At 49.1% G+C, this 18550-nt stretch overlaps 2 protein-coding genes across 2 annotated transcripts in view; both read left to right on the forward strand.

Moving 5' to 3' along the window:
• The window catches only part of LOC107834818 (G patch domain-containing protein 1-like), a 23794-nt gene extending 22771 nt beyond the window's left edge, over positions 1-1023 (forward strand). Inside the window, exon 4 of the mRNA XM_016666722.1 lies at positions 916-1023. Coding sequence (XP_016522208.1) covers positions 916-1023 — 108 coding nt within the window. The remainder of the gene's footprint in view (positions 1-915) is intronic.
• An 11-nt stretch (positions 1024-1034) lies between these two features.
• Positions 1035-18550, forward strand: part of vps13c (vacuolar protein sorting 13 homolog C) — a 36017-nt gene continuing 18501 nt past the window's right edge. The window contains exons 1-30 of the mRNA XM_016666723.1: positions 1035-1189; positions 1260-1416; positions 1508-1587; positions 1672-1731; positions 1992-2148; positions 2227-2346; positions 2415-2518; positions 2798-2965; positions 3053-3351; positions 3437-3584; positions 3834-3972; positions 4057-4178; positions 4247-4416; positions 5930-6183; positions 6574-6800; positions 6875-6967; positions 7333-7566; positions 7649-7780; positions 8897-8986; positions 9104-9259; positions 9359-9623; positions 9701-9861; positions 9941-10062; positions 10140-10437; positions 12320-12709; positions 13834-13938; positions 14014-14169; positions 14245-14370; positions 14439-14572; positions 15650-15776. Of these exons, the coding sequence (XP_016522209.1) occupies positions 1353-1416; positions 1508-1587; positions 1672-1731; positions 1992-2148; positions 2227-2346; positions 2415-2518; positions 2798-2965; positions 3053-3351; positions 3437-3584; positions 3834-3972; positions 4057-4178; positions 4247-4416; positions 5930-6183; positions 6574-6800; positions 6875-6967; positions 7333-7566; positions 7649-7780; positions 8897-8986; positions 9104-9259; positions 9359-9623; positions 9701-9861; positions 9941-10062; positions 10140-10437; positions 12320-12709; positions 13834-13938; positions 14014-14169; positions 14245-14370; positions 14439-14572; positions 15650-15776 (4701 nt within the window). The 5' untranslated portion in view covers positions 1035-1189; positions 1260-1352. The remainder of the gene's footprint in view (positions 1190-1259; positions 1417-1507; positions 1588-1671; positions 1732-1991; positions 2149-2226; positions 2347-2414; positions 2519-2797; positions 2966-3052; positions 3352-3436; positions 3585-3833; positions 3973-4056; positions 4179-4246; positions 4417-5929; positions 6184-6573; positions 6801-6874; positions 6968-7332; positions 7567-7648; positions 7781-8896; positions 8987-9103; positions 9260-9358; positions 9624-9700; positions 9862-9940; positions 10063-10139; positions 10438-12319; positions 12710-13833; positions 13939-14013; positions 14170-14244; positions 14371-14438; positions 14573-15649; positions 15777-18550) is intronic.

Consider the following 18550-nt stretch of genomic DNA (forward strand, 5'->3'; position numbering starts at 1 on the left):
AATGAGAATATTTCATTCATTCAGATCTAGGATGTTATTTGAGTGTTCCCTTTATTTTTTGAGCAGTGTAGTTCAAAGTTTAAACTGGCATGTTGTTCATCTTTTATCTGGTCATTTTGTGCAGATTTAACAACTAGAAAATGGCACAAAATAAGAATATTTTGTCCGCTCTGATTGGCTGCTGTCAGGCCTACAGATTTTAACTTGAATGTTCATTGCATTTTTCATAGACGCCTGTGAAAATAATTTCTATTCTCAGGGCTTTTTTGTTTTCTGGGAAATTATTTTTTATAAATACAGAAACAAGCATAAAAATCAAAACATCAACAATAGTGATAGTAATATTAATAATAAAATAATAATTAGTGCAAAGTAGCCTGCAAATTCTTTGGTGGGGGCGGTGAGGGACCTGGATGAAGGATAGGGGGCGCTGGCCCAAAAAAGGTTGAGAAACACTGATCTAGAGCAGTCGCCCCCAAACCCCAGGTTGTGGACCAGTACCGGTCCGTGGACGTACTGGGACTGGGGTCCACAAGAAATAATTAAATATTTCTGTTTTATGTATCATCTGAGTCTGAAGGATCTTTTATTTTGAAATTCCTTTAACTGGATTCTCTCAGGTTATGTCTTGCACACCAATGCAAGCAAAATGAGTAAGAAACAGATCAGATGTCTTTGGAAAGTTTCTTAGCAAAGGGGAAAAGGCCCAGAGAAGAGACAGGAGGATGGATTTATCCCGGACCGGTAGGTGAGTCAAACATTACAAGCCGCTCTGAGTAACATGGCGACCGGCTGCTAATGAGGCAATGAAGCTTCAAACTGCTTCACCACGTAGAGACCAAGCAGGCTGTGGATATAAGCAACACTTCGGGTGTCGTTGTCTCCATCACTCCCTGATGGACCGTCTGGTTGCAGAGAAACAAGCTCAGGGCTCCGTTAGTCAGAAGGGGGAGCTGCAGTTCAGGGGAACTAGAGGAATTCTCCTGGAGGAACTGGTTCAGTTTCGAGCTTCAGATTAGTTAAGATTACTTAAAGACCTAAATCTGAGTTTACCGCCACAGGGAAGGCGGAGCTTAGCGGGCAGCCCGAACCGGAGCCGCGACGGTCTGATGGTCAGACGGCCTCTGCTAGTGAAGGACCGCCTGCAGACGACGTCGTCAAAGTTCTGGTTGACTTTGAAGTCAAAGAGGTGATGGATTGACCAGGTCAGAGGTCACCTGCTCCTGGTCGCTGCTCCACCATTCTGCTTCCTGTTGCAGGTGTTGCTGTCCCTCAAGAAGCGGCTTGACCAGCAGGAGGCGCCGTTCCTGGTGCTCCAACTCGACCAGCTGGGAATCCACACCAAGGTCCGCATGTTCGACCTGTGCGCCACCACCTACATTAGACGGGTTTCCATGAAGAGCCTAGAGTTCAAAGGTCAGACTGGAACTGGTCACCGGGTTCTACTGGTACCTGCCCAGTAGAACCTGGTCATGCTTCAGGTTTCTGTTGTTCCCCCTGGTTCCAGACGCCGGCGGCGACCCGCTGTGTCTCATCAGCTCCTCGGCTGAGTCCGGCGCCGAGCTGCTCAAGGTGGAGTTCTGCAAGGTAGAAGAACCCGACGATCCTGATGGGCTGGTTCTGATTCTGTTCTGGTTCTGGTCTGAGTCTCTCTGCTCCGTGTATTCCTAGGCAGACCGCACCGGACCAGAGTTCTGCTCCGTCTACAAGAACACGGAGCAAATAATCCGGGTGAGTCCGACCCGGGCTGACGAGGCATTCAGGGTCCTTCCAGGTGTCGGATTTAATGAACTTTAGACCAAATCCTGCTGGACAGACAGTCTGTCCAGCCATCCGTCTGTCTGTCCATCAATGTAAAATCTCAAAACTCTTGACTTCAGTCTTCCTTCTGGATCAGTGCTTTACTGTGTTCCTTAGGTCTTCAGGTCTTCTGCTCTGAGTGTCCTCAGTCTCTCCTGAGGACTTCAGGGTTTGTCTTGGTGTGTCCTCAGGTGATGTTCTCGTCTCTGGACGTCCTGCTCCACACCCAGGCTCTCCTGTCCGCTGCCAACTTCCTGTCCATGACTCTGTCGTCGTCCAGCAGCGTGCCACCTGCAGAGAAGGACGTCCGGCAGAAGACGGAAGACAAGATGGCGACTTCCAGGTCCGGTCAGTATCTGTCCATGCAGCCTGAGCTGAACCCGCGGTACGTTCAAAGCTAATCTGAGGCCGCGATGTGTCACACAGGTGTCCCGGTCTCACATGCAGACCCGGAGGTGGTGGACCTGAAGGCGACGATGACGCTGGGAGCCTTCAACATCCTGGTGTGTGACCAGACCTCCAACATGGCTGACATCAGAGTCACAGGTGAGGACCGTTAGCCTGATGCTGCAGCTGCATCAGGCACATCCTCTGACCTGTGATTTCGTCCTCAGGGTTGGACACCTCGCTGCTGAGGCGAGGCGATCAGACACAGATATCGGCCCGGCTGCGGGACGTCGTCGTCCTGGACGTAGATCCCAGGTCCGTCCACAAGGAGGTGAGAGCGGGTCGCCTCAGGTTGCAAGGATTGAACCAGATTCACTCCATAGAGGACTCTCCTGCTACGACCACAAATACCAAGAAGTTGCCAATGAAAGTCTGACAAGTGTGGCATGCATCTATTTTCATCCTGAAGAGTCAGAAAGCAGAAGCTCATCTGGCTGCAGAGCCTCCGTCTCTGTAGGCGGAGCAGTCATCTCCGTCTCAGCAGCCATGTTGGTGACAGCAGAGCCCCCTTGTGTCCCCTAATGTCTCTGTGGTCTTCCCTGTCCTGCAGGCCGTCTCCATCGTGGGAGACGAGGTGTTCAGCTTCAGCATGAGTCTGACTCCCAACGCCACCGAGGGCGCCGGCTACGCCGACACCTCTAAGACGGACGGCCAGGTGAAGCTGAGGGTGGGGTGTATCCGGGTGGTCTACCTGCACAGGTTCATCATGTCTCTGCTGGTGAGTCTGGAGGACAGAAAGACGTCCTCCTGTTTTCTCTTGGACCGGTTAGCCTCATTTTCTAAGCTTTTGTCTTTTTTCCCTCAGAACTTCAGCAACAACTTCCAGGCAGCAAAAGAGGCGCTGAGCTCGGCGACGACGCAGGCTGCAGAGAAAGCCGCGTCCAGCGTCTTGGCCCAGAGGACGTTCCGTCTGTCCTTGGACGTCTGGGTGAAGGCTCCCCTCATCATCATCCCCCAGTCCTCCACTTCCCATAATGCACTTGTGATGGACCTGGGTCTCATTACGGTGGGGAACAGTTTCTCTGTGCTGCCGGCGGGAGAGCGCCCCCTGCCTGCTGTGGTCGACAACATGGCTGTGCAGCTGTCTGAGCTGCACCTGTCCAGGTGAGCCGACCAGAGTCCGACCGGACCGGGTCTCCGCCTGAGAGAGGCCTAAAGAGCTGACCCGCGTTGTCCCGCTGTCCTCCAGAACCTGGTTGGACTCCGGGTCCGAGAAGCCGAGCGTCGAGCTGCTGAGGCCGGTGAACCTGCAGCTCAGCATCAGGAGGAACCTGGCGGCGTCCTGGTACCACAAGATGGCCGCCGTGGAGCTGGATGGAGACCTGAGGCCCACGGAGGTATGGGGCCAAGCTCGAGGTCAGAGTTCAGGTCAGGGTTGCCTCCAAAACAGACCCACATAATCACTCCTCCACCACCATGCTTCACAGCATCAGGTGTTTCTGCTGATATGTGGGTCTGGTTCTGTCCGTCCTGGTTCCCCCCACCCTCTCCTGAAGGCTAACAGGCTAACTACTCCAGGCTAGCTCTGCAGGTGAGAAGAGGCCCAGGTTCTGCTCCTGGTTCTGACCCGGTATCTGTGTGTGCAGCTGGAGCTCAGCCAGGACGACCTCAGGGTCACACTGCAGATCCTGACGGAGAACCTGGCAGAAGCCGGCGGTCTGAATGGCGGCGCCGCCCCAAAAGAGGTCCGCCTGCAGGTTCCAGCGGCCGCGGCGCCCCCTGCAGGTTGGACAACCGCAGGCGAACCCTGAACCGGGCCGGTGTGGGTCGCATGTGGAGTTAAAAGTCACTTGTGTTCTACCTGCCCAGGTGAGCCTGGGAAGCCAGCTGGGAGAGGAGAGCGAGACGAGGATGAAGCCGTGGAGACGCTGAAGTTTTCCTTCAACGTCCAGTCTCTGGGTCTGGTTCTGTACCACGACGACCCGAAACAGGTGAGTAAGGCTGGATCCGGTCCGGCTTGTTCCTGTCTGGTTGGTCTCACTGTTGCACCTGTTCCCAGCAGCCCGCGGGCCTTGGCCACCAGCAGAACCTCAGACTGGGCCAGCTGGTTCTGCGTCTGATGAAGGCTTCAGGACGGGTCCAGTCCAACGGCAGCATGGAGGTGAACACGGTTCTGACGGCGTGCACTCTGGACGACCTGCGGGCCGGACTGAACCGGGTCACGTCACGGTAATGATCACATGACTGTCTGAACAAATGAGACCCCAGACAGAACCGGGTCACCAGAGGTCCAGACCCTCTCCTTGGAGGTTCTGTAAGTTTTCTTTCCGCCCCAAACGGGACTGGAGGAAAGTCGTGTTTATCCAGCGCCAAGGTTCTGTTGGTTCTTCAGCCTGACATGTTTTTAAGCTTCAGGTCCGATTCAGCCGGCGGCAGCTGATTTGGTGTTGGGCCCGTTTCGTCTTTAGGAGTCAGAAACCATTTTCCCTGTAAAGACAGAAGGAGGTTCTCGAAACCCAACTCAGGCCTTCCTGTTTGGGGCGTTTGAAACCGGTCCGGACTCCGAGCTTCGGTCCGGTCCTCTCGGAAGACGCTGGTCAAGTTCTGCTGTTTTTAACCAGATTGAGTCGGGAAGACGTCCGTCAGTCCAAACCTGGTTGGTCCGTGGAAAGTTCTGCAGGTTCTTGGTTCTGACATGTGGAGCATTTTCTCCATCAGACCCGGTTCAGGAGTTGCTCCAACCTGAACTTGTATCCATCTTGTATTGGCCGCTGGTTCTGGAGTGTCGGCTGAATTGGACCTGGCTGGACTCGGCGTCTGCATCTCTCCACTGGAGGTTCTGGTCCAATGTCTGGAGAATCACCCTGTACTGGTGGAAGTCTTCAGGGATCTGTTCTGGGGTCACTGAGGTTTATATGTTTCCTTTGGGTTTAATTTGTCAGAATTGACTCAGATCCACGTCCAGCTCTGGGCTGCGGCTGTTTGGGTGTCTAATCTCATCTAGAGTCAAATCTGGTCCACCGGGCTTCAAACGTAGCACATAACAGTCAGATCAGGCTTCTGCATGTCGGTGTTCCAGCTAAATCCTGAATATACCCAATTTGGTTGTCTTGGCCCAACTCGCGATAATGACTAACGGAGCCCTGAGCTTGTTTGGTGAAGCAGTTTGAAGCTTCATTGCCTCATTAGCAGCCGGTCGCCATGTTACTCAGAGCGGCTTGTAATGTTTGACTCGCCTACCGGTCCGGGATAAATCCATCCTCCTGTCTCTTCTCTGGGCCTTTTCCCCTTTGCTAAGAAACTTTCCAAAGACACCTGATCCGTTTCTCACTCATTTTGCTGCTTGTGGCTCAGTGTTGGTGCGCAAGTAACCGAGAGAATCCGGTTAAAGGATTTTCAAAATAAAAGATCCTCCAGACTCAAATAATACATAAAACGGAATTTTTTAATTATTTCCCACGGACCGGTACCAGTTGGTTGGGGGCCACTGGTGTACAGTATATGCTATTTATATTCTTTGATGCTTGTTAAAATTGGTTTGCTGATAACTCAGAGCCTCCTTGAATAGAAAAGCTTTGACTTTTATTCTGACACTCATTAATGTTTAGAGTCTGATTGGACTATATAATCAAAAACCACAATGAAGAACATAAAACTCAACTTAGTGGAGCAACGTTACAGTTTGAGGCTGAAATAAAAATGTTTAGCTGGACCTCATTGCTGCTGGTCTGTGTCCCTGCAGGATGGTGGGACAGAGGGACGAGGGCGTCTCCCAGGCCATGGTGGACGTGACGCTCCGCCAGGGTCCAGTAGAACGAGACCTGGTGGCCGTCCTGCAGAAGCTCTACCTGTGTGCCAGCGTGGAGTTCCTCATGGCAGTCGCAGATTTCTTCCTGCAGGCTCTGCCTCCGAGTCTGGCTGCAGCCGTTCCTGCTGCCCCGAGCAACAAGCTGCCACTGAAGCAGATCGCAGAACCACGGAGCGAAACTAAACCCGGTAGGACCCAGTAGGACCCGATAGGCCTGCCTTAGTTTGAGTCACTTATAATGAGAGGAAGCTCCAGTCGTCACAAACCAGTAGAGAAAAACAGCCGATGAACCTTAAAGTCTAGAGGAAAACTTGGCAGGGAGGGCCCTTTGAGGCCTCTGGGGCCCTCTGAGGCCTCTGGGGCCCCCTGGGGCCCTCTGAGGCCTCTGGGGCCCTCTGAGGCCTCTGGGGCCCCCTGGGGCCCTCTGAGGCCTCTGGGGCCCCCTGGCCTCCTTGCATCAGGGTCCTCAGGCTTCCGGACCCTCAGGCCTTTGGGCCCTGGCCCCCTAGGGTTCTTGGGCCGAGTTCATGAGTCGGGTTCCCAGCGCCGCTCCTCCTGACCCTGTGCTGTCTCTGCAGCCACGGCGCTGACGACCCGGCTGCGGGCGGTCGTCGTGGACCCGGAGGTGGTGTTTGTGGCCGACCTGATGAAGGCGGACGCGCCGGCGCTCGTCGCCTCGTTTCAGGGCGACTTCAACCTGCTGGTGGAGGCGGACGGATCGCAGAGCGTAAGGGCCAACCTGAGGGAGCTGAAGGTTCTGGCCGGCCCGTTCATTCAGAGCAAGGAGAACAGAGCCGTGACCACTGTAAGTCCTGATCTGCAGAATCAGAACCAGAGCGGGGTCGGTTCCTCTGATCCAGATGTGGCTCGTTGTACCAGGTGCTGCAGCCCTGCTCTGTCACACTGGAAACCAGAACCAGTCGGACCCGGCCAGCCAGCGGCTCGGTGACGGTGGAGGATGTCATCGTTAAGGTTGGTTCATGGAGTTCAGCTGAAAACGTCTCTGGTTCAGTTGGTCCAGTTGAACTGACGGATCTCATGGACAGGACGTCCAGTCAGGACCGGCCCACTCACTGCTGCATTGAAACATTAAAATTCATTTAACAGATTTTTCCTGTTTGTTTAATCAGACATTTTGACCAAAAGTCAAAGATTTTTATTCCTGATAGGGTCACTTGGTGTGATTCTTCATAAATTTCCTAAGGAGAAGTGAATGCAACCTGATGGGGGGCAAAGTGTTGCAGTGGTCTAGTCCAAGTCTGTCTGAGCTGATCTAACTGCGAAACAGGAAGTGCTGAACTGTCATCCAGCTCAGTGTTTGCTCACGCTCTGCTCAGATCTCTCCGGTCATCCTCAACACGGTGATGACGATAACGGCCGGCATGACGGCGAAGCCGCCGGCCGAGCCGGGTCGGGCGTCTCCGGTGGAGCTCGGTGACCTGTGGTCCGTCATGAACATCTACAACTGCAACTTCTGGTACCTGGGGGTGGACCAGGCCACCGAGATCACAGAGAGCTACCGGGAGTCTGACGGCAGCACCGAGGGGGAAACCTTCACCGCGCAGGTCAAGGTAAACCGCACCGGGCTGTCTGGAGCTTCGCTCAGGTGAGGGCGGAGCCTGTTCTTCTTCATGGAGTCTTCCGCTGTTCCAGGTGGTCCAGGTGACGCTGGAGTCGGGTTTGGGCCATCGGACGGTCCCGCTGCTGCTGGCTGAGACGTCCCTTAACGGAGTGGCCAAGAACTGGTCGTCTCTGCTGCAGCTGCAGGCCGACTTGGTGCTGGAGGTGATGCAGAGCTTCATGCAGCCAGCTTAGGAACTTTTATTATGAAAAACTTCACAGTGATTCAGTTCGGACAGAGATGAGAACTAAAACACGTTCCTTATTTGGTCACCATGTATGCAAAATGAAGTGGGACTGAATCAACTTTAGCAACATTGATTTCGTTTCATTACATTCACAAAAATACATCTTTCTAAGTTTGACCCAAAATTTTGAACTTCTGAGTTTTTATCGGATCATTAAAAGAAGAAAAAGCCTCAGAACCAGCAGCCTCCACCTTCAGTTGTCCTGCATCTTGTAGATTTCCTTCACCTGGCTCCAATATCAGCTCATTAGAATTACAATATTTTAGGAAATGTGCAGGATTTGTTTTAGTTCTGATGTGCTTTATGTGTACAAAGTGAAGGCACGATGAGCGGGTGCTTCTACCTTCACTTTTCAGTCTAAGCTTTGTTTTCTAGCCATTGACAGGAATTTAAATATTGTTGATCTATTTCTGAACTACTTTTGTCAGCTGGTTGTGTTTTTACTTGGAAAGGTTAAGAAGGACCAAACAATAAACAACATAGACATTAGCAGAGCCAATGTTAGTGAGGCAGATTAACTCCAGAGGAAGTCACAGGAAACCACTGATCTAAAGAATTGGACTATCAAAATAAAGCTCAGCGTTAATGTCCAAAGAGAGGAGGAGACTTAATCTCATTGTGTTGGCTAACTAACCCCATCCCTTTCAAAATAAAGTTGAAAAGAGTCTTCAGAGTAAAGGTCTAGATCTCAGCAAGATTGAAACCCAAAGGATCCCTGCTGGTCTGGGTTTCAGTTCCAACGATGATCCAACGAGCAAATGAATCAGTGACCTGGTTCCTTCAGTGTCCTTGGGTTAGGGGTTGAAAAGTCGACGGGGCAGGAAGTCCAGAACTTCACCTTTCACTAAATCTTTTTCCTGAAGCACATTAAAACATTTCTAAAGTCCTGAACAGTTGAAAGAATAACATCCCACATGACCTTTTCCTGCTGATCTGGGTTTCAGTTCAGTCCAATGATGTTCAGTTTGCTTTGCTACAAGGAACCCTCAGATTCGAGTTACTTTCTTTGCTGACAGTCTGTTTGTGTTTGCAGGTGAACTATTTTAACGAGGTCCACGCCGTGTGGGAACCGCTAATAGAGCGAGTGGACAGCGGCCGGCGCCGCTGGAACCTGGAGCTGGAGGTAACGGATCTCTCCTCATACTGAGCACGACTCGTTTAGCTCCACCGCCCTGATCGGGGCTCAGATCAGTCGACTATGTTGAGAGTTTGATTGGGTGATTCTTTTTTTCCCGCACAGATTAAGAATAATCCAGTCATGGACAAGAGTCCTGTGCATGGAGATGACTTTGTGTTTCTTCCTGAACCTCGAACTGCCATCAGCATCTGCTCCAAAGACACCCTGAACATCACCATCTCAAAGTCCAGCCTCAGCGTCTTCCAAAAGCTTGCAGAGGTACACCTCGACCCTTCTGACAGTCCAGCAGGGGGTGCTGTTTGGCAGGTCTCCATTTGAAGGTGGAAATGCCCTTTAATGCTGTTTGTTCTCCTTCAGGCATTCAGTGAGGGAGCAGCCTCAGCCTTCGACTACACTCTGAAGGAGAAACCTCCCTTCACCCTGAGAAATGCTCTAGGCATCCCAATTATCGTGCAGCACAGCGCCAACCTGAGGCCGGTCGGATCTGTGGCACAAGGAAAACTTCACGAGCTGCCGGTGGATCAGAGCATGGACCTGATGCACTCTGCTTTTGAATCCACAATCAGAGGGAAACTGTCAGCTCTGCAGCGTCAGGAGAGCGGCCTGTTTAACCTCACCATCGGTCTGAAACTCCCTCTGATCGCTGCCTTTCCTCTAAGTCCTGACAGTTTTAGTGACGCTGTCTGTCTGAACCTGCAGTGCCTTCTGGGTACAGCGAGATCTCCAACATCGCCGTGGATAATCCTGGCAGACGTCTCTACAACGTGCGAGGTCCGATGCTGCAGGAGGCGGTGTCGGTGCTGCTGCAGATTGATGCTGCTGAAGGCAACAAGATCATCACTGTACGCTCCCCCCTGCAGGTCAGAACCCAAACTCTCCCCACTTCATTGTAACCAACACTTGCTGTTGGCCGCCCACCGTCTCCATCTGTGTCTGCAGATTATAAACCACTTCACAGAACCCTTCACCATCCTGAAATACTGCCCAGCATCCAGAACCCTGCAGAGCATCGGCACAGCGGAGCCGGAACGGGAGTTTCATGTTGATCTAGAAGCATACAGGTGGGGCTCTCCGAGGGTGTAGCTGGTTCTGTCGAACGGCATGGAGCTGAACGTGTCCTGTCGTCTCTTTCTGGCAGGTGCCAGCTGTTTGTCGGTCCAGCGGGTCAGCTGGACGGGCTGTACGGTCCGTCTTCCAGCTGCGTGGCCTGGAAGGAGCAGGTCCACTGCAGCTCTGAGGTCCAGTCCGTGCTGCAGTGTCCTGCGTCGGACAGCAACCTGCTGCCGCTCATGGTCAGCACGCTGGCCGTCCCTGACGACCTGCGGCACATCAGCAGCCGCGGTGAGGAGGACTGGGACCCCGCCTACATCCTCCACCTGCATCCAATGGCAGCGCTGTGCAACCTGCTGCCGTACACCGTCAGCTACATCATGGAGGTAGGCCGTCCGTCTGCCTATTGATCGATCCAACGAGTAAACAAATCAGTGACCTGGTTCCTTCAGTGTCCTTGGGTTAGGGGTTGAAATGTCGACGGGGCAGGAAGTCCAGAGCTTCACCTTTCACTAAATCTTTTTCCTGAAGCACATTAAAACATTTCTAAAGAGTCCTGAACAATCTGCAGAGTGTCAGTTGAAAGAATAACATCCCACATGTCCTTTTCCTCGCCCCTTCACAATGACCTCAGCAGGCCTTCAACACCTGATTGTAATCGGTTTTTAAACTCTCTACGGATAAAGTTGCCAACATCAGAGCCAGTATCTCGCCGTCTGGACCCTCGACCTCTGACCTCTGACCTGTGGTCCTCTTTACCCCATAATGAGATCTCTGGTCTTTTGAAGCATATGCCGCTGTCGGCGAGTCCACTGGATGTTTTCCCAACGTCTCTTTTTAACGATATTTTAACTGCAGTCAGCTTGATAAATTCGTCTCTTTGTTCAGAATTTGTTCCTCGATGTTTTAAAACTGCTGCTAAAAAAGCCCAACCTGGATTCCTCTCTGCCTGAAAGCTGCAGACCATCTCTAAACTTCCTTTTGTGTCCAAGATCCTGGAGAAGGTTGGAGCGCAACAACTGAACTCTTTTCTTGAGGAAAATGATCTTATGGACAATTTTTAATCTGGTTTTGTAGACTGCACTCCACAGAAACAGCATGATTAAAGGTTTCTACTGATGTGTTGATGGCAGCTGATTCTGGAAGCTTCACTGTGTTTGTTGTTCTGGACCCGACTTCAGCTTTTCACACTGGATCTCACTGTCCTTATCAACAGACTAAGATCTTTCTGGTATTTGTGGCTCCGTCTTAAACTGGTTTAACTCTGATTTATCTGACAGGTCTGTTCCTGTTTCTATGAACAGTGGTCACTCTGATGCTGGGAGGCCCCAGGGTTCAGTTTTGGGCCCACTGGGCCTTATTTTAAATCGCTACGGTAACGTCTCATACCATGTGTATGCTGACGATATGCACATATATTGTTCATTTCCATCCTCTGAATGTATAAATTGACTGAACTCAGTAACTGCCTGTCTGGCACTAAAATCTGTCTGAATGACCTCAGGCAGGACCGAGACGCTCATCGTAGCTCCTGGTGAGAAAATCACGGAAATCAGGAAGCATCTTGGGTTTTTAAACCCTTGGAACAAAAGTAGCCTCAGAAATCTGGGCGTTCTGTCATTGGACAATCATTGCAAACTGTTAGCTGGCAACTGATTTTACCATTTAAGGAATATTTGGAAGCTGCGAGCTTTTTTATCACATGATGAGTTAGAAAGTCTGTCCATGCTTTTATTTCTTCTCGCTCAGACTTCTGTAACGGCCTCTTAGTGGCTCTGAGTGGATCCTCCACGGCTGCAGCCGGGCTTTGAACCAGAACCCACAGAACCAATCACATAACTCCAGTTCTGGCCTCTCTGCTCTGGCTCCCGGTGTGTTGTAGGACTCACTTTAAAATTTGGTGTTAACTTTTAAAGCACTTCATGGTGAGGCTCCCAAATATAAATTGGACCTTCTGCAGCCTCTCTGTCCGTCCAGGTGGAGCCCCGAGGCTCTGGAACGTCTCCAGTCGACTGACGCATTTAAAGTCTCAAGACTTCAGACTGGCTTTTGGTTCATTTGGTTCATTTTAGATTCTTTTCTTATTGATGTTTCCTTTGTTGTAAAGCACTTTGTGATGTTTATGTCTGAAAGGTGCTATATAAATAAAGTTTACTTACTTACCTTTTACCGTCATGTTTGGGTTAGAATATGTTAGGTTCCCTTCATCCAAGAAAAACGGGTCATGAAATCTGACCTGTGTGTTTTGTTGTGCTTGGTGTCCCACAGAACTCGGCTGAAGTCTGTGAGATTCAGGAGGGCAGCACCTCAGACCTGCTGAACGCCCGCGTGTCGGGTGAGATCATGTCTGTGGCGCTGATCCAGTACCAGGGCCGGGGCTGGCACGGACACATCCAGATTAAACAGGAACTGCCGGAGTTTTTCGCCGTGTGCCTGACCTGCGACACGGATGCGGCGCTGACGGTGGACGTGAGCGTTCACGTGATGAAGACCGCGAGCCGCGTCCTGCTGTCGCTCTTCAGTCCGTACTGGATCATCAACAAGACGAGCCGGGTGCTTCAGTACAGCTCAGAGGACGCCGTCTTCAAGCATCCGGCCGAGTACCGAGACGTCGTCCTCTTCTCCTTCAAGAAATCAAATCTGTTCACCAAAAGCAAGGTGAGAGTTTCATCAGACCGCCTTAAAGAGCTCAGAACCACGAACCGATTGTTCAGTTGAATGTGAAGACTTTTCTATATTTGTTCCTAAGTTTTTCTCTCACAGGTTTAGTGATGTGAAAACTTATTTACCCAACATTTATACTGCAGTTAGGGCTGATCGCTGATATTTACCTATATGAATACATCAGAGGTCGCCGTAACAGATTATTTTCTGTATTTGACCTGTAATTTTAAAGCCCGACCGTCATTTGACAGGTTCACACCCTTGGCTGGAGCTCATGGCAGATGTTATAGACTTTAGGGTTAGTTCATCGCAGAGGCAACTAAAATCAGATAATAAAAGATCCTTTCTGAATATCATCTCATGGACTCTGAACTAAATGGGTCTTTCTGACCGGAGCTGATGGACCGGACGCTTTGGAGCGTCTGGTTAGGAAGCGCTTTACAAACCTTTGGTTGAAACGGCGCCTTTAATTCAAGTCTCCATTACAGACCAGAGAAAACTAAAGAGATGCAACGTTGTGTTAATTTATAGTCTAAAGAGGAGCTGCAGTTTATCTTGAGGAAGATAAACGGCCTCGACATAGGCAGAAGTTGATCAGACCGTAAGATGTGCTGCAGAACCAATTCAGTCCTGTGGTTTTAACAAATGGAGCCTCCTGGTTCACGTTACCCTGAGGCCTCTGGTTTACATATAGATGTGTGTGTGTGTGTGTGTTTCTCCACCATTTCGATCATACCACTGGCTTTTCTTTGCTTCAGTTAAATTTCACACAATCCTTCACTACATCACCAACACACAGCAACAAGGGGGAAATAATCAGCTGTCAATATCGGCCCAGTTTCACTTATCAGATTGATCAGCCCTAGGTCAATCAGTCACTGGACATATTTCCTCCATCACTGGATGGTTTTCATCCATCCATCAGATCTGCTTTTTCCTAAATCAAACTTCGGCTCCCCAGATGCTGACCGGCTCAGTTTTGGTTTTTCTGCCTGAGCCTCCATCTGGATTTGGGTCTTAGCATCTTCTTCCTGCATGTGAATTGGAATTTATTTCATAAGGAACAGTGCGTATTAATCAGCATGACTGCGTTAAAACAATGTGTGGTCGCTTTGCAGCTGCAGCTCTGCATCTCCACCAGCTCCTTTTCTGACGGCTTCTCCCTGGACACAGTGGGGAGCTACGGTTGCGTCCGCTGTCCCTCCACCAACATGGACTTTCTGGTACGTCCCATTGTCTCCTACTGGTTTTAGCTCCGAGTGGCTCTTCTGTGAAGTTCCTCCTGTCGCCCCCTGCAGGTGGGTGTCAGCATCCAGATGAGCAGCTTCAACCTGACCAGAATCGTCACCTTCAGTCCGTTCTACACGCTGGTCAACAAGTCTTCATACGAACTGGAGGTGGGAGAACTCCTCAGCCAGACGGCCACCAGGTGGCACTACGTTCCGTCCACCGAGGTGAGGAGAACCGGCAGCAGAACCCGGTCCGGGTCAGAACCTGGCCTGTTTCGATCTCCTGCTGTTGTCTTGCAGTGCCTCCCTCTGTGGCCGGAGAATGGCTCCAACAAGCTTTGTGTCCGAGTGGTGGGATCACTGTCCCACTCCAAGTTCTTCTTCTTCAGTCAGCAAGACAACGGCACCCTGCTGAGCATGGACATGGTCAGTGTTTGTCTCTGGACCTTTGACCTTTAAAGCACTTCCAGTCTTTGACCTGAGAGTCTTTGCAGTGTGGAGGGATCATGGTGGACATCAACGTCTCCAATCACGCCACCATCATCAGCTTCAGTGAATATTATGACGGAGCCGCCCCCGCCCTGCTGATTAACCACACGCCCTGGGCCACCATCAGCTACAGGCAGAGGTCACACACACACACACACACACACACACACACACACACACACACACACACACACACACACACACACCTAACCGTAACCCTACCCTATCACAGGAAGGTTAGACAAAACGGTCCAAAGAAACCAGGTTGCTGCAACGTATCAGAAAAGATTAACATGATGCTCTCCGACAGGTTTCTTCTCTCATCTGTACTTCCATAACGCTGTGACCTTTAACCTTCTGGGTGGTGTAATTAGTGTCCAGTGTGAGCATGTGGTGCTCTGAACAACTGGCTACATGTGACAGTTGCGGCCCGGCTCAGATGACCGCACCAAGAAACTGAGGGAACTTGACACCAGAAACTATTCTAAGACGTTTAGAGGCTTTTATTATTAAAATGAAGTCTAAGGGAAGGAGGCGGCAGCCCAGGAATCGCTGCACCGACGTCTGGTCCTCCGTCAGGCACAGATCCTCTTCAGACATTGACCAGCTGGCCTTCACAGCTGCTCTGCTCCCAGGTACGGCCCGGTGACGCCTTCATGTGCGGTCGGTCCATCTTTGGCATCAAGCAGAGGAAACAAATGGGGAGACAGTCGTCTTGGAGGAAGAAATGTATTCAGAAAAAGAACCCAAATGATTGTTATGATGGGTTATTATAGAAACTTTTGAAATCAGATGGAAGAAGAAACAACAGCAAAACTCACACACTGAGTGGAAATGTTTCTAGTCAGTGTGACGGGAACTGGGGAGATCGGGACTGAACAGCTTCAGACCCAGCAGAAAAGATGCTGACCGCAGGAAAGGCTTCAAAGGAGCAGAATGATTGGAGTCTGGAGTGAAGGAAGAAGGTCGTGTGATTTGATTTACTCCCTTCCAGAATGACGGGCGCTTCAGGAAGAAGAGGCCGATGACGCGATGCTCCCATGGTTTCTAAATCTTTCTCTACTAACTGGCTGATAACATTTCAACCACTAAACACCAACCAGGTCCTCTGTAACTGTGGCCCGTCCCCATTGCAGATAAATTGGCTCCAGACTGAACTTGACGCTCGAGTCATTTTTTTCTCCTCACCCTGAAACTATATTTCTGACTCCTGCAGTGGTTCAGAGGTGATCCACAAGCTGGAACCCTGCGAGGCCCGACGCTTTGTTTGGGACGACCCTGCAGGAACCCGCAAGCTCTGCTGGAGCTGCAAGGAGCATTCAGGGGAGCTGGACCTGCTGCAGGTCTGTCTGCACACATCTTCATCTGTTTCAGGGCCTTCTGGACGGTAGACATACGGTTATGTTCATAATAATAGTGTGTTTCAAAAGGTGGGTAAATCTCAAAATTTGCCAAATAAATTGTATTTTAATAAGAACAAATGCATCGAGGACTCTGCACATTCGATTTCAAAACAAGAAAATCAGAAAAAGTAGCTAAACATAATATTTTACGGAAAATCAAGAGATATAATAAAAAAATAGCGGTGTTGACATCTTTCTTCATAAACTCAAAAATATACTGTATAATCTAGGAAATCCTTGAAGATTTAACTTTCCTGTGAATCATAAACTAAGTTTAGTCGATCAATTCTGGCCAGCAGGACAACCGTTCTACGTTCCACAGTTAAATGTAGCTTCAAGACATCTGTCTTTTTTTTACTTATTTTTTATTGAACGTTTCTGAACAGATTCAGTGGAGAGGCACCAATAATTCATCTTCATATACAATGTTAAACATCCATGTCCATATTTAACTGGTTATAAAAGTGGCATCCTCCTTACAGCTCTAATCGCTCCATTTTCCCATTTTACAACAAACTGGTCCTCCTGCAGTCTCAGTCTACGTGTGATTTTCTCCTCCACACCGCTCAGCCACCGCTCAGCCACCGCTCAGCCACCGCTCAGCCACCGCTCCACCGTAGGCGGATCTTGTCTATACCATAAAGTCATATTTTTATCAGATATTCATCATCCTTTTGAATGATGTCGTGTGTGAGGCAGCCCAGGCAGAGTGTTTTACATGATCTGGGTATTCCATATCCCAATATGTTTTTCAAAATGACACAAACATTATGCCAGTATGTGGTTAGCTTTTCACAGGACCAGAATGTGTGTGTGGCCTACATCAGTCTGACCACAGAGTCTCCAGCATGGCTGTGAACTGGAGACCATCCTGGTCCTGATCTTTGGGGTTATAAAAAATCTAATCATGTTTTTCCAATTAAATTCCCTCCACACACGGGAGCAGGTGGCTGTGCACTGCACTTTACAGATTTTAAACCATTCCTGCTCTCTTGTGTGTTCCTTCAGTTCCTCTTCCCATTTTTCTTTAATAGTAGATGTCTCCCTGCCTGCCATCCCTGGTACAGTGCTGAAATAACTCAGAATTTATTTCCCTCATAGGCCTCATGAAATATCTCTATTTTACTTACGCTGGTTTTTATCTCTTTCTCATAATAATCTTTTATTTGCAAGTATCTATACTGGTCTTGATCCTCCAGTTCATATTTTTCCTTTAAGCTATTAAAGCTCAGCAGTTTGCCCCTTTCAACCAGTTTACACATTGCTGTAATACCTTTATCTCACTGTTTGAAACTTATAAATTCCTGGTTTGAACCTTGGGTCCCAAGCAAACCAGCTCAAACTCCTTGTTTCCTTCTTTAATTTATAATGATCAATTACTGTGTTCCATATTTCTATTGTAGTTTTAGTTATTGAATCTAGCTTGTTGCTTAATTTGCCTAAGAGTTTTTTTTTTATGTCCCATTAAATTTCTAGCTTCTATGTCTTTCCTACCCATTTCCAGATTCTTCCATTTTGAAACATACTCATCATTGCACCAACATACCAGAGGTCTAATTTGTGCGGCCCAGAAATATTCTTTTAGGGCTGGTAAACCCAGAGCTCCTCTGGGGAGGTTTATATCTGATCCTGGGTTTCTTCCCGTTCCATATAAACCTTGAAAGCAAACTCAGTTTTTTTAAAATACTATCTTTATTAGGCATTTTGAGATTTATACAGACAAACATATAAATAACAATCGAGAAAAAAAAGACAAAACTTTCACAGCACAGCTACCAGAGTCAGAAGAGAAAATTTGGAGGCATGTAAAGAAGTCACAGCATTCTCTTGACAGACACCAGTTGAGCTACTGACTCAATGACATGTCGTTTAGGTTCACTTTGTTAATTTAGAAATAATTAAGAACATGTTCCCATCTTCTTTTAAAGGTATAAAATGTTCCATCCAGACAGTATCTCAATCTTTCTAATACAATCACTTCAGAAAAAAGGTTTTCCATAGCTGGATCGATGGGGCATCACAACCTGTCCATTTAACCGTTATCACTTTTCTGGCCAACATTAATAAGAGTTGCACAGTGTCTTTGTGAGTACCCAGGTGAGTGGGTATGAGTCCAAGTAGACAAAGCACTGGACCAGGATGCACCGTTTGTCCTATAGCAGAGCTGATTTCATGACACACTGCCTGCCAGAATGCCTCTATAATTTTACATTCCCATAGGCAGTGAATTCTAGTTCCTGTAGCTACTTTACATTTAGGACAGTTTGGAGAGCTTCCTGGTGTGTACTTGCTTTATATATATGGTGATATGTATACATATTATATTGCATTTCTTTATATCAGTTACATACTGAGATTCTGGAAGGCAGAGTCAAGATGTCTTCCCATGCTTCTGAATCAATTGTGCTTCTCAGAGTTCTGCTCCAGGTTGATCGTAAATTCTCCAAGTTATCTTTCCTTAGCGTTTGTAACTCAGCATAGAATCTTGACACAAATCTCCCACGTTTATGACAATCAAGAATAGCTTTATCAAGTAAATAACAATCCACCTCTAATGAGTCAGTTTTTGCCTTAACATAATGCCTTAGTTGAAGGTATTTATANCACTTTACAGATTTTAAACCATTCCTGCTCTCTTGTGTGTTCCTTCAGTTCCTCTTCCCATTTTTCTTTAATAGTAGATGTCTCCCTGCCTGCCATCCCTGGTACAGTGC

Source organism: Poecilia formosa, unplaced genomic scaffold (genome assembly GCF_000485575.1).
Source record: "Poecilia formosa unplaced genomic scaffold, Poecilia_formosa-5.1.2 Scaffold785, whole genome shotgun sequence".
Classification (NCBI taxonomy): domain Eukaryota; kingdom Metazoa; phylum Chordata; class Actinopteri; order Cyprinodontiformes; family Poeciliidae; genus Poecilia; species Poecilia formosa.